Source organism: Euleptes europaea, chromosome 1 (assembly GCF_029931775.1).
Source record: "Euleptes europaea isolate rEulEur1 chromosome 1, rEulEur1.hap1, whole genome shotgun sequence".
NCBI lineage: Eukaryota > Metazoa > Chordata > Lepidosauria > Squamata > Sphaerodactylidae > Euleptes > Euleptes europaea.
The window spans coordinates 171,040,447-171,055,411 of record NC_079312.1 but is presented as its reverse complement, the minus strand read 5'-3'; the positions used below and the strand labels follow the sequence as shown (position 1 = coordinate 171,055,411).

General features: G+C 46.4%; 1 protein-coding gene across 1 annotated transcript; it reads right to left on the bottom strand.

Moving 5' to 3' along the window:
• Positions 1–561: 561 nt before the first annotated feature.
• TESPA1 (thymocyte expressed, positive selection associated 1) lies at positions 562–14,001 on the bottom strand. The gene is made up of 8 exons (XM_056849528.1): positions 13,836–14,001; positions 12,876–12,918; positions 8,199–8,248; positions 6,212–6,265; positions 5,483–5,519; positions 3,616–3,714; positions 2,528–2,736; positions 562–1,235 (listed from the first exon to the last, which is right to left on the bottom strand). The coding sequence occupies exons 1-8, from the start codon at positions 13,999–14,001 to the stop codon at positions 562–564; spliced, it is 1,332 nt and encodes a 443-aa protein (XP_056705506.1).
• Between the last annotated feature and the right edge of the window lie 964 nt (positions 14,002–14,965).

Here is a 14,965-nt window from a genome sequence, read left to right as displayed (position 1 = left end):
TTCTGCTCTTTTGAGGTGAGGCTAGAGAAAATGCCAGGAGGGGAGGGGCTGTGGCTCAGTGGTAGAGCATCTACTTGGCATGCAGAAGATCCCAGGTTCAATCCCCGGCATCTCCAGTTAAAGGGACTAGGCAAGTAGGTGATGTGAAAGACCTCTGCCTGAGGCCCTGGAGAGCCTCTGCCAGTCTGAGTAGACAATACTGACTTTGATGGACCGAGGGTCTGATTCAGTCTAAGGCAGCTTCATGTGTTCATGCATTCATGTGACCAGCTCTTTGCTTTGGAGAAGAGATGGCTTTGGGGGAGAAGGAAGTAGACATCAGGAAACAAATAGGTGGGCACCTCTATATAATCCTTACAACAAGCCTTCAAGTAGGTCTCTACTACTCTATTATTACCCCATATTACAGAGCTCACCATGGGAGGTAAATACAACTAATGCTTTCCACTGACTCCATGGCTAAGGTGAGATTTGAACTTTCAGGCTGATGGCTCCCATGCCATAGTATCTCCGTCAAGGTGTCCAGTCACCCTTGCCAATGGCAGATCCTTTTTCTGTGGGCTAGTTTCCTTCTGATTCTTCCCTGCTCTCCTCTGGTGAAGAAGCCTTCTTTGGAGAACGCCTCCCAAAACAGTATCGTTCTTGATAGCCCAGATGGTCTGACCCCTCCATACGTGCAGCATCTGGGCCGCGAAAAGGTCCTGGTGCCAAACCCGACAAGGAAGCAGCTCGCAGAAAAAACCTCTTTTCCCCAGAATGACCAGGAGCTTTAGAATGGATGCAGGAAGTCACAGGAGTGGTCTCCACTATGGTGGACATAGAAGAGGCCCTTCTCATTCTGCTTTGGACGAAGGGGCCTCCGCTACACGCTGCGTGAGCCTCTTCCTTTCCATTTTCCATTTCAAGATGGAATCTGTTTCTGCGAGCCTTGTCTATCACTTCCCACACTACCTGCTCCAAGCGGCTCATACGAGATGGCTTTTTCGATGGCCCCAAGGTCCCTCCCTCTTGAGGCAAAGTGTACAAGCACATTCTTGAAATGGCTTTCCTCAGGCGCTGTAGAGGAGATTCGGCCTCTGGCTTGGAGGGAACATGCCAGGAATCTGGGATGTCCGGGAAGGCAGAGAACAGATGGGCAGGGGAAATCTTCTGGATCGGGGTCTTAGAAACGTAGGAGTAAAGGCAGAAGAATGCGTCGGCTGTTATGGCCAGGGTCTGGACCTGCTTGAACCGACCTATGGAAGGAAAATGGAAAGTGGTCGATAAAATGATGATAGAGGTCTATAAAATTATGCATGGTATGGAGAGAGTGGATAGGGAGAAGCTTTTCTCCCTCTCTCATAATACCAGAAAACTGGAGAGTAAGAGATTCAAAACAGAGAAAAGGAAGTATTTCTTCACACAAGGCAGAGTTCAATTGTGGAACTCCCTGCCCCAGGATGTGGTGATGGCTGCCAACTTGGAAGGCTTGAAGAGGGGAGTGGGCATGTTCATGGAGGATAGGGCTATCCATGGCTATTAGTCAAAATGAATACTAGTCATGGTGCATACCTATTCTCTCTAGTACCAGAGAAGCATGCATATTATAATAGGTGCTGTAGTCGTCTTGTTTGTGGGCTCCCTAGAGTCACCTGGTTGGCCACTGTGTGAACAGACTGCAGGACTTGATGGACCTTGGTCTGATCCAGCAGGGCTTTTCTTATGTTCTGAAGTGTAAAAGGAAAAACCAAATAGTGTGGTGCATCAGACTTGGATCTGGGAGAACCGGCTTCAGATCCCCTCTCTGCCATGAACCTCAGTGGGTAACCATGGGCCACACACGCTATTTCTCTACATGGCATACCTTAGAGAGTTGTTACTAGAATGAAAGAGAGAAGCTTTCCTTAATCATTATAACCAAAGCTTTTAATTGCTCTTCTTTGGGAGTTAATAGGGTTAGAGTGGCGGACTAGGATCAGGGAGATGTGGGTTCAAATCCCTTCTGGGCTGAGAAGCTCTCTGGATGGACTTCAACACTCTCACCTCGCCTAACCTTCCTCATAGAGTTGTTGTGAAGACAAAAATAGGACAAACTGTGTGTCTCACCATAAGCTCTCCAGAGCTGCAAGGTTTCCTGTCTGCTGTTAAGAAACCAAATCACAAAAATAAACATCTTTGGGCTTTTCCGGATTCTCTTTTTTCTCCTCTCAAAGTTTGTGTTTCTCTGGTGTGTTTTTAAAGTTCTGCATGTGTTTTTCTCCCTCTAGTGGTGGATCCGATATCACACCAGTTTTTTATGAAGAGTAAAAAGCTGCTGCAGAAATCAGAAGGAAATAAACTACATTTAATTTTCTGCTATAACGAATCGACTACTAGAAGGAGTAAAACACATGTGGAACTTTTTTTTTAAGCACCAAAGAACCTGGAGCTTCGAGACGAGGAAAAAGAGAATGCGGAAAATCACTCTGTTTTGGAGTGTGAGTAAAGCATGCCTCCCATTTGAATTCCAGCCCTAGAAGGATTGATTATGAAGGCGTATGGCACTTACTCGCTAGCATCAGATAAGGATCCTCCATCTCCAGCCGCTGTACCTGGGCTCTTAGGAACAGCTGGAAGTCAATGCCTTGGGCCTGGGATGGAATGGCAAAGAACCGAGCTGGGATCCACGATCCAGCAGGGGCCTCCTCTTGTACGAAGCCCAGGTTGGAGAGGACGGTCTCAGCATCCACCTCACATTGCTCCAGCACCTCTGAGATACTAGCAGGAGAAGAAGGGAGTGTAAACATGAGAGGACTGGTTCCATGCACACTCCAGATTTGCCTGTTGTAGTAAAGGAAGTTGTCCTCCAGTCTCTTTTCCTGTATAATTTTAATTTAAACTTTTCAAAAAGTTAGGTACAAAATGTTACGCTTCCCTCCTGGGATCTCCCACCCAACCAAAACAAATAATCAGTTTCCCAAATGATTATTGAATCTAAACACAAAACATGTGGTGTGTGTGTGTGTGTTTGTGGGTGTTTCCCAAGTGCTAGCCGCACATACCACACAAAATATGTCCACAAGCTCCTCTCCCATCTCAGGTCTGCCACACAAGAATATCTCCAATATTCATACCATGTGAAACAGGACGCTGTACTAGATGGACTGCTGGTCTGATCCAGCAGGACTCTTCTTATGTTCCCCAGGATTCATTTCTGTATACATCTTATGTATATTACTTTGGTCATTTAAGCATGGGTACTTTCACTCACGTTTGCCCCCGGTCTGTCTCGGTTGTTCCTTGGAGTTATGCATGAGTTTTCCATCCATTAGGGATGACCTCGCTGCCAGTCCTCACAAATCCCCGAACTTCCCGTTCCTCTGTTAACCCGATTCTTCCCTCTCCCCTGAGCTCAACCCGGCTGAAATCCCCATGGAGAAGGCAAAGCACGGGACACACAAGCTTGGTTTCTCTCACAGCCAATTGCAAAGCAGTGTATAAAGCTAACCAGGGACTAAAGCTGACCAGGGACCAAAGTTAAACAGTATGTCCTCACTCCATTTCTTGTGCACCACCACAACACCATTTTTGGTCCATGCGAACTCCAGTGGATAGCTCTTCACAAGTAAGCCCTCAACAATTCTGTGCCATCCTTACCTGGAGCTGGTTTTGTTAGTGCTGCCTGAGAAAGTACTGGAAGGTAGGCTGTGGTCCAGATTGAGGTGTAGATCAGACCAGGACGCACCTTTGCAGGGTCTGCCATGAAATCAACGACAGTGAAAAAACTTGAGTGCATCTCTGGTGGATCGTAGCTGCTATGATTATTTGACAGGAGGAGGCTGAAGAGAATTCTTCTTTTATGGTCCTTCTAAGTCCGAGTTTTCTTTTCTTTTGTTACTTAAAATCTTTCTGTACTGCACTTTCAATAAAATACTTCTGAGGAAACTTACCTCATAATTACAACGAGTAAACACGTTACTGTTAAAACGAAGCTTGCTATTTGCCTGTTTTCAGTGGGCAAAATCCCCTTGACGCTCCCCCATCCCCACCGGTGCTCAGCTGAGTGGCAGGAGAGAAATGGCAGGGAGGATGTCAGTAATGCTACAGGAATCTTCCCAATCTCTATGGTTTTCACCATAGAGATTGGCTGAAATCCTAGAGTGTCAGCGAGATCACATCCGGGTTCCAGGCGGAAGTGATATTGACATGTCACTTAAGTCCTTTTCCCCTGCAATCCCAACCCCAAAGTCTCCTGGCATTTCCACTCATGTGCCCGTCAACCCTAATTTAAAACAAAAGTTGTCAACAGGCTTGGAGAAAAATGGCCAGTCCCTTCCACAGAGGTTTAATGAGTGGAAATGGACAGCTGAATCTTTTTCATGGCATGGAGGTAAATAGCATCACCTGATAATTGCTGCAGATCAAACCGATATTAAAGGACCACCAAAGGGCCCAGTTTAAAAGTCAGCAACCGTAACCAGCGGCATAAGTTCCATCAATCAAATCATTTGAAGCAGCAATAAAAGGGAAGATTTAAAAAAGCAAAGCAATAAAACAGTCAACTGTAAAAAGATCAATAAATGCCAGCGATAGCCAGCAAAGTTGAAATAATAAACCCATCAAAAATTACAACAAACCCCAAAAGGGAAATGTTCTTTTCAATACTGTTAATTACTAAGAGCATTTGGACACAGAGGTTTTTGGAAAGACAGACTCTAAAAGTGATTAACTAAAGCATGTGATGGTTGCATTCAAGTCTGCATTTACACTGGAGTCAGCCCAGGATATGTACTTAGGCTTACTTCTGAACAGACAGACCATGCATAGGCTTACGCTGTAATCGTATCCCCTTATGTTTCCCCCCCAAAAAAGATGCACAAAGTAAGGGTTTCTTTTTGTAAGTGTTGACACATGTATCCAGGAACACATGGGAGGAATTCATCTCCAAAGTACTGCTATCCCAGAAATAAAGGGTTGTTGCTGAAATGTAGCACCGCACATGCCACCAGTCTTGTACAGCTGTGGATGCTCACCATAACCACAATCAAATACCATTGTATAAATGCTTTATAAAATAAATAACATTAGTGCACACGTGCAAATGCAAACTTAGACCATAACTGTAGTTCTTGCACATGTGGATACAACAAAGTTTTCTTTACGCAACAGCATTTTGCAAAGCAAGCAAGTAAGCAAGAAAAAGAAAGAAAGAAAGAAAGAAAGAAAGAAAGAAAGAAAGAAAGAAAGAAAGAAAGAAAGAAAGAAAGAAAGAAAGAAAGAAAGAAAGAAAGAAAGAAAGAAAGAAAGAAAGAAAGAAAGATGCTTCCACTAATGTAATGGCAATTCGAAATGGACAGCAGGATCGGTGCCCTTGTCTATTAAATGTACTCTTTTTTTCCCCAAAAGGCATTCTTCAAAACCTAATTTCCAAAGTCAAATTCAAAAAGGAAATCGCTCAGATATCAATTGTGTAATGTTGCTGAATTTCAGAGCAAAGCCAAATGTTTTGGCTCCTGTTACTCACCTGGACTCGGCTATGTCTTTGTGTGGTAGCAATGTGGCTAGAAGGAGGGAGAGAAAAGGTTCTCGTGAGCAAGAGGTGCTCCAGATCCATCTGAAGCCAACATTCACCTTGCAGTCCTCTGCTAAGCTGCCTTGCCACATGCCCTTTGGAATGGGACTAGGGTTGCCAGCCTCCAGGTGGTGGCTGGAGATCTCCTGCTATTACAACTGATCTCCAGGCGACAGGGATCAGTTCCCCTGTTGAAAAGGGCCGCTTTGGAAGGTGGACTCTATGGCATTATAACCCATTGAAGTCCCTCCCCTCCCCAAACCCCACCCTGCTCGGGCTCCACCATTTCTCAACCTGGAGCTGGCAACCTTAAATGGGACCAACCTGGTATGAAGGGGGATCTCTCTCCCACTTTGACCTCCCAGCTTGGATATAGACATCTTTACCTTCACTGAAGAGATACTAAGGAATGTGCTTGGCAGCTGAGCTTCTAAGAAGAAGGGTGCTTTCACGCACGCTGAATAATGTACTTTCAGTCCACTTTGCAGCTGGATTTTACTGTGTGAAACGGCAAAATCCACTTGCAAAAGATCGTGAAAGTGCATTGAAAGTGGATCGAAAGTGCATTGTTTGGCATGTGCGAAAGCGCCCACAAGCTCTATTGTTTAGAACCTACTTAAAAGTAGTTCTAGGGCATTCCTCATTCTTCATCTGTGGACTAAGAAATATCATGTCTCTTACCTTCTGCTCCCAGAGTAAGGTCATCTTCAAAGCTAGTTCTGTTGCTCCAAGATCCTGCAAGGGAGCCATTCACAATCATTAGGGTTGCCAATGTCTTTGTGGACCTGGAGATCCCCACTATTAAAACTGATCTCCCGATGAGAGAGATCAGTTTCCCTGGAGAAAATGGGTGCTTTGGAGGGTGGACTCTATGGCATTGTAACCTGCTAAGGATCAAGTATCTCCTAGAAGGTCAAGCAAAAAACAGCTAACAAGGCCAACAATATAATTAAAAGCTAAACCATTAAAAAGTTGTTTAAGTTCGTATAAATTTAATACAAGCAAAAACCAAATGATGCTGATGACTCCTATATGCAAGGAGCCTTCCAAACACAATTGGCATAATATACAATAGGACATACAATCATATACAAACCATAAACATACAATCACATGTAGACCATACGTGTTTCGGCGTATTTGCCTTCTGCAGTGGGAGTGTGGTGTAGTGGTTAAGAGCGGTGGTTTGGAGCAGTGGAGTCTGATCTGGAGAACCGGGTTCGATTCCCCACTCCTCCACATGAAGCCAGCTGGGTGACCCTGGGCTAGTCACAGCTCTCTCATCCCCACCTCCCTCCCAGGGTGTCTGTTGTGGGGAGGGGAAGGGAAGGTGATTGTAAGCCGGTTTGAGTCTCCCTTAAGTTGTAGGGAAAGTTGGTATGTAAAAACCAACTCTTCTTCTTCTAAAGGAAACTAGCACACCAGACTGTAAATTATATATCAAATTTCTACAAACCTTTGTGACTTTTGGACGTAGTACTAGCAAGGTCTCAATAAATATACAACTGCAGAGCTTCTTGGTCTGTCAAAGGCATCCTTACAAATGAAACTTACAGCCTGTCTTTTAACAAAACTTCCAAATCCCACTTACAAAATTATTTTGTCGGCTTTGTTGGCTGTTTTTTGCTTGACCTTCTAGGTACTTAATTCGGTTAATAGGGTTAACTTATGTTCCCCCCCCTTTTTTTGGGGGGGGGGTCCTGCTGAGGATCTCCAGGTATTTCCCCACCCAGAGCTGGCAATCCAACAATATCCCTGTGCCGTACAGGGGTCAATTCATACAGACTGAAAGGAGACCTGACAAAGGCTTAAAGCTGGACAGAAGAGGAAAGCAAGCAAAGGCAGCTCCCGAGACAATAAGGGTAAGCACTGGTCATTTGAGCAAAACTGGGAGGTGCTGTCAGCTTTTAATCCTGATTTGCAGCTGCCAACCTCCAGGAGACCTCCAGATGGCAGAGATCATGTCCCCTGAAGAAAAGGGCTGCTTTAAAGAGTGGACTTTATAAGCTTACACCCCGCCTTCCCCAGGCTCCACCCCCAAATCTCCAGGAATTTCCCGACCCAGAGTTGGCACCCCTTAGCCAGGGTCAAAAAGACAACAGGCAGTGGGTTCTAGGACCCCCCCCTCAGATATCCCCCCGCCGCCTCTACATAACAGGCATGCTGGGCGAATTCAAATTGAGACCACAGTGTGTGGGGAACTGAGGTTAAACCTTCCCTTTCCTGATCAGAAATGGTTTAGGGTTGCCAGCTCTGGGTTGGGAAATGCAAATAATAAATAAATAAATAAATAAATAAATACATACATACATACATACATACATACATACATACATACATACATACATGGAGGTTTTGGGGGTGGAGCTTGAGGAGGGAGGGGTTTGAGGAGGAGAGACTTCAATGGGGTATAGTTCCATAGAGCCCCCCTTCCAAAGTGGCCATTTTCTCCAGGTGAACTGATCTCTGTCACCTGGAGGTCAGTTGTAATCCCAGGATGTTGCACTTCCTTGGGGTTGGCAACCCTACTTCAGAGAGCTGCTCTTTGCCCTCCTGGAGGCACACAGGCAACTGATACATCCCACCAGAACTATGGGCTGTCCAAGCTCACAACCCCGTTTCATGAAGGTCAACACAGCGGACCATTAAAGTCACGGGAAGTGCTTACCAAAGGTGCCCTGAGCAGACAGGCTGTCCATGAAAGGATCTCCAGAAGAGCTGAAAACCAGAATAAAAAGCACCTTCATTATTGTTGCAACAAATCCTTCTTTTGTTCCAGTGGATCCTAGCTGGAACATTATGAGCTATCAACAACAACTTTCCTGTTGGGCCAACAGAGACACTATTGAGTTAGCTAGTGCAACACAATCAAAAGGGCTGGCATTGACCTTTACCAGCCTAGATGGACCAGAATGCTTCAACTGCCACCTTCTCCCATAGGCACCTTCCCGGAGTTGAAGAACACCTCCACATTGGACTCTTTGGCATTGAAGTCCCTGCCCTCCCCAAACCCCGCCCTCCCCAGGCTCCGCCCCAAAAACCTCCCGCCGGTGGTGAAGAGGGTCCTGGCAACCCTACGTGATGGGTAGGTGTGTTAGTCTGTCCGTAGCAGTAGAAAAGAGCAAATGTCCAGTAGCACCTTAAAGACTAACAAAATTTCTTGGCATGGTGTGAGCTTTCGTGAGCCACAGCTCACTTCTTCAGACACTGTATTTTCTTCAGGTATCTGAAGAAGTGATCTGTGGCTCACGAAAGATCACACCCTGTCAGAAATTTTGTTAGCCTTTAAGGTGATACTGGACTCTTGCTCTGTTCTACTCCTACAGGCTGTTCCACGCCACCTTCCCTCCCCCGAAAAGAGTTAAGGTGTATTAATATCAAGCAATAATCCAGGACTTCTGTTCACAGTCATTTTGACCTATTTTCAAAGCCAGCGAGAACCGGACTTCCGCTTGACCTGTGGAGAAAGGAACGTCGACATTCTTATTTAAACCACGTTTCGAAATTTTCACCCGTCTATGGCATTTAAATTCTGGTCTCATTTGGGGGGCTTTGTAAGACAGGGATGTTTGTTCACGCCTAGGAACTACTAAGGAAAAACTCAATTTGTGTGTTTATTTTGTGGGGATGGAAGAGAGAGGGGGAATCAGTGAACTCCTGTGGAGTTTAGGTCACTATGCGCTCTGCAGGTGTGTCGTCAAACTGACAGGCTGAATATACTTGGTTCATGTTTGACAACAGAAGTGCTCCCTCTAGTGGAGCAGAATAGAAAAGGGAAGTTGTGTTAGTGTGCAGCAGCAAAAATAAATACAAGTCTAAGGTAGGGGTAAAGGTCCCCTGTGCAAGCACCAGGTCACTCCCGACCCATGGAGTGACGTCACATCCCGACGTTTCCAAGGCAGACTTTGTTTACGGGGTGGTTTGCCAGTGCCTTCCCCGGTCATCTTCTCTTTACCCCCAGCAAGCTGGGTCCTCATTTGACCGACCTCGGAAGGACGGGAGGCGGAGTCAACCTTGAGCCGGCAACCTGAAACCGACTTCCATCGGGATCAAACTCAGGTCGTGAGCAGAGCTTGGACTGCAGGACTGCAGCTTACCACTCTGCGCCACGGGGCTCTTTACAAGTCTAATGGCACCTTAAAAAAGAAAAAAAACCTCTTTAAACAATTCCACTGTAACATTTTGTGAATTGCATTCTGCTTTTTCAGATGTAATGTAGTGGAGCCTCACTAGGCATACCTTTTAGGAAGGAGGTCTTAAAAATAAAATAAACAGCAAAGGTCAGGGAGCTGTGAAATGCAGGAGATACAGTGTGAGACGTAAGGATGTAAAATCGAAATATAACCGAGAAAAAGTACAAAAATCATTAAGGTTGCCAGCTCCGGGTTGGGAAATACCTGGAGATTTTGGGGGCGGAGCCTGAGGAGGGTGGGGTTTGGAGAGGGAAGGGACTTCAATGCCATAAAGTCCAATTGCCAAAGCAGCCATTTTCCTCCAGGGTAATCAATCTCTATTGGCTGGAGGTCAGTTGTAATAGCAGGAGATCTCCAGGTAGTACCTGGAGGTTGGCAACCCTACCAGTAAATGACATAGCATTAATCCTCTATTAAAGTGGACGGTCATTTTTTCTCCTAACAGTTGGCAAGCTCACCCTAGGGATGCCAGGTCCCTCTTTGCCACCGGCGGGGGATTTTGGGGGCGGAGCCTGAGGAGAGCAGGTTTTGGGGAGGGGAGGGACTTCCATGCCCTAGAGTCCAATGGCCAAAGCGGCCATTTTCTCCAGGTGAACTGATCTCTATCGGCTGGAGATCAGTTGCAATAGCAGGAGATCTCCAGCTAGTACCTGGAGGTTGGCAACCCGATCGCACCCAATGCCTCACTTCGTGGAACAAAAGAAGTAAGGCCTGTTTTATTCAGGAGGGCTTCATCCCAGGAAAGTGTTCTATGGATGTCAGCCTCGGAACTGAGGTCAGGCATTCACCTGTATTGCATTCATGGGGGGGGTCTCCCCCCCAGTCTAACTCCAGCTTTGAAAACAGACCCCCCCACACATACACACACACTAACCTTCCTATCTGAGTGGGCTTTGATTGCTCCTGATCACCAGGATGCAGGGAGCCACACAGGGAGGAGATGTCCTGACGTATGTCCTGTTAGTTTTAGTTCCTGTGCAATTTTCAGTTAATGTGAAAGCCAGACCTGAGTTGGATATTTTTGCCAGATGTTGCTACAGCCTTCAGGTTGTGACAAACCATTTTTTTTATCTCTTAAAAAACATGGCCTAGCATTTTTACTTCCGATTCGTACGATCCCGACTGTGAATGTCGGTGTGTTTTACAGGTTAGGGGGTCAGACTAGGATCTGGGAGACCAAGGTTCGAATCCCCCCTCTGCCATGGAAGCTCGCAGAGTGGCTTTAGGCCTGCCTCGGTCTCTGAGCCAGACCAACCTCACAGGGTTGTTGTGAGAATAAAATGGAGAAGAGGAGACTGAGCTCCTTGACAGAAGGAAGGGATAAAACGATAGTAAATAAATGAATAATGTCTTTATGTAAGGTATTATCTTTATGTAGGAAGAAGAGGAGGAGGAGGAGGAGGAAGAAGAGGAGGAGTTGGTTTTTATATGCCAACTTGCTCTAACTTTTAAGGAAGAATCAAACTGGCTTACAATCACCTTCCCTTCTCCTCCCCACAACAGATACATTGTGAGGTAGATGGGGCTGAGAGAGTGTGACTAGCCCAAGGTCACCCAACTGACTTCATGTGGAGGAGTGGGGAAACAAATCCAGTTCACTAGATTTGCCTCCGCTACTCATGCGGAGGAGTTGGGGAATCAAACCCGGTTCGCCGAATCAGAGTCCACCGCTCCAAACTACCGCTCTTAACCACTACCCCATGGAGGCCAGGTATTCTGCTATATCTAAATAACTATAGGGCACGACCTCCTATCCTGGACCCCTGTTGCGGCGCAGGGGGGCAATTTGACATCACACCCAAGAGTGACATCACTTCCAGCACAAAACAGGAAGAGATGTCATTGCGTTGCGGCGATGCTGTAGGATTCACCAAGAACTCTGTTTAACCATCCCTTGTCCCTGCTCCCCTAACTCTAACAGAGCACCAAAAGTACTTCCTGAAAAGATACCTCCTTTGCCCAACACCTCAACCGTGCCACAAAAGAAGCAAAGCAAGCCTCCCTAGGAAGGAATTTGACTGTTCTGGTGCCATATTAGAGAAGGCTGTGTCATCTGCAGTCAAACACCCATCATACAGTGAGAGCAACATAGCATAGGATCTCAAAGGAAGATCTTAACAGGTGGGTAGAATGGAGATCTCAGGTACAACTCAAATGAAGTTCTTTTCCCATAATCACCAAAACCTAGTTATAACATCCATGATAGGGTTGCCAGCCTCCAGGTGGTGGCTGGAGATTTCCCACTATTACAACTGATCTCCAGGCGACAAAGATCAGTTCACCTGGAGAAAATGGCTGCTTTGGAAGGTGGAAGCTCTGGCATTATACCTCAGAGGCTGAGGTCTTCAGTTATCCATATGCAAATGCAAACTCTGAAAGCCTTTAATACATGTTTAGCCTGAAGAGGAGAAGTCTGAGAGGTGATATGATAACCATCTTCAAGTACTTGAAGGGCTGTCCTATAGAGGATGGTGCTGAGTTATTTTCTGTTGCCCCAGAAGGTCGGATCAGAACCAACGGGTTGAAATTAAATCAAAAGAGTTTCCGTCTAGACATTAGGAAGAATTTTCTAACAGTTAGAGCAGTTCCTCAGTAGAACAGGCTTCCTCGGGAGGTAGTGAGCTCTCCTTCCCTGGAGGTTTTTAAGAGGCTAGATGGCCATCTGTCAGCAATCCTGATTCTATTACCTTAGGCAGCTCATGAGAGGGAGGACATCTTCTGGGCATGGAGCAGGGGTCACTGGGGATGTGGGGGGGAGGTAGTTGTGAATCTGCTGCATTGTGCAGGGGGTTGGACTAGATGACCCTGGTGGTCCCTTCCAACTCTATGATTCTATAATTCTATAACTGTTCCTGAGAATTGTTCCTCCCTCCTTCATTTCCAGATTTGAGTTAATCCTGGCAAAGGATAGTGCCTGGTTTATATGAGAAAGGGGTAGGGTTGCCATTTTCCAGGCGGTGGCTCGAGATCTCCCACTATTACAACTGATCCCCAGGTGACACAGATCAGTTAACCTGGAGAAAATGGCCACTTTGGAAGGTGGACTCCGTGGCATTATATACCAATGAGGTCCCTCCCCGAGCCCCACCCTCCAAAATCCATCCCCTAAACTCCAGGTATTTCCCAACCCAACCCTACACAGGTAGACTTACCTGCATTGGTCCAGCCAGCTCTCGATCTTACTGGACGTATTTCCTGTTTGAAACGAGACAAAGAGACCTGTGTTATCGATTGCTGCTGCTCCATGTGGACTTTTCAGGAAAGACATCGGTGTGGTTTTCATTTTGTTACCCGCATGCAGAACATATCGCAACCCTTATTTCCTTCATTTAAATCCCCTTCCTCCCAAGTTTCCCCATGCTTGCTAAAAAAAAAGAAAGAAAGGGAAAGGGAATGGGGAGAGAAAGGCAGGAAGCTGGAAACAGCCCTGCAAAACAAAACAGAGAAACGCCAGCCCATCGTGGTCACTGGTGTCTTGCACTGCCATCCTAGACACCCTTCTAAGTCCATTCACTTTAGAAGGGTGTAACTCCTCTTGGGATGGCCCTATTCAGGCACAGAGCTCTTTTTTACACCCAAGAGGCTCCAGTTGCAAAGAGGACAGAAGCCAGATGCTGGAGTTCCTCCACAATCTGGTGGGAAATTCATTATAGAACATTTTGTAATGTTGTGAAAACTGATTTGTAAACTCTTGAATGCGTATTAATATGCAATATTGATTTCTGTTGTTTTGGGAGGTGGTAAGCTCTTCTTCCCTGGAGGTTTTTAAGAAGAGGTTAGATGGCCATCTGTCAACAATGCTGATTCTATGACCTTAGGCCGATCATGAGAGGGAGGACATCTTGGCCATCTTGTGGGCATGGAGTAGGGGTCTCTGGAGGCATGGGAGGGGAGGTAGTTGTGAATTTCCTGCATTGTGCAGGGGGTTGGACTAGATGACCCTGGAGGTCCCTTCCAATTTTATGATTCGATGGGATATCGTTTGGCCATCGTGCTGTTAATTTGGTGACTGTCTTTGTATTTGGCACAGGGTTATTTTTGTAACTAACTCCCTTGCGGGACAATCATTTTGTTTGTCTCTGCCATAAGGGCACTTCTGTGCCCCTCCCCACCTTGCAAGAACGCATCTTCCAAAGAGGACCGTAGCTCAGGCGCTTCTTGGGGGCCGCTGGATGTCTCCTCTTCTATAACCATCCTGGGCCGTGTGCAGTACTGATTGGCCCATGCCTGTCGGCGCTCCCAAGAGGATGGGCTCAGTCGTGATGAGGCACTCTCCATAGCTGGCAACGCAGAGAGAGAGAGAAAGGATGCTTGATGGTGAGCTAGATACCTTATTTTTTTTATTTAGCTTACAAGTCAGCTTGCCCACCTTCTGAAATCTGGAAAACAGTTTCTTGTTAGCCTAAAACTGGAGGCACACTTCATTTGACCCTACCTCCAGGTGGTGGCTGGAGATCTCCCGCTATTACACCTGATCTCCAGGTGACAGGGATCACCTGGAGAAAATGGCTACTTTGGAAAGTGGACTTTATGGCACTATACCCCACTGGATGCCCTCCCCTCCCTAAACCCTGCCTTCCTCAGGCTCCACCCCCAAAGTCTCCAGGTATTTCCCAACCTGGAGTTGGCAACCCTAATGTCAAAGGAGGCTCGGTCCCACAGAACAATGGGTAAGCACCCTCTTTGCAACTAGTGAAGGAGTGGAGTTTGATTCCCCTTTCCTCCACATGAGCGGAGGAGGCTAATCTGGTGAACTGGATTTGTTTCCCCACTCCTATGCATGAAGCCAGCTGGGTGACCTTGGGCTAATCACAGTTCTCTTAGAGCTCTCTCAGCCCCACCTACCTCACAGGGTGTCTGTTGTGGGGAGGGGAAGGGAAGGTGATTGTGAGCCGGTTTGATTATTCCTTAAGTGGTAGAGAAAATCAGCATATAAAACCCAACTCCTCCTCCTCTTCTTCTTCTTCTTTCTTCCAGAATTGCCTCCCAGTGTCCTGCTTTGCCTTTGCAGATTGCTTTCTGAAAAATAGGATGTGTCCTGCTTCCTTCCCATGGGACATAGCTGTCCCTCCACTGGCCAAGAGACGGCTGCGCCAACCCTCCCCATGCCCCAAAGCCAGCTGTGCCACTGGATATTGTATTTCTGTTGCTCTATATCATTCTCAACTGGATTGTCTCATCTACAGAGCAAAACCATGCTACAAATCATTAATACAACAATAAAATAGGAAGGCCATGTTCT

What these genes read in the sequence shown, in the direction of transcription:
- TESPA1 (XM_056849528.1), bottom strand. Translation starts at nt 14,001, where the DNA reads ATGGAGAGTGCCTCATCACGACTGAGCCCATCCTCTTGGGAGCGCCGA. An exon ending in GTCTGCTCAGGGCACCTTTG is followed by an intron (nt 6,266 to 8,198) that starts GTAAGCACTTCC and finishes GCTCCCTTGCAG; the next exon opens with GATCTTGGAGCAACAGAACT. An exon ending in TCCTTATCTGATGCTAGCGA is followed by an intron (nt 1,236 to 2,527) that starts GTAAGTGCCATA and finishes TTCCTTCCATAG; the next exon opens with GTCGGTTCAAGCAGGTCCAG.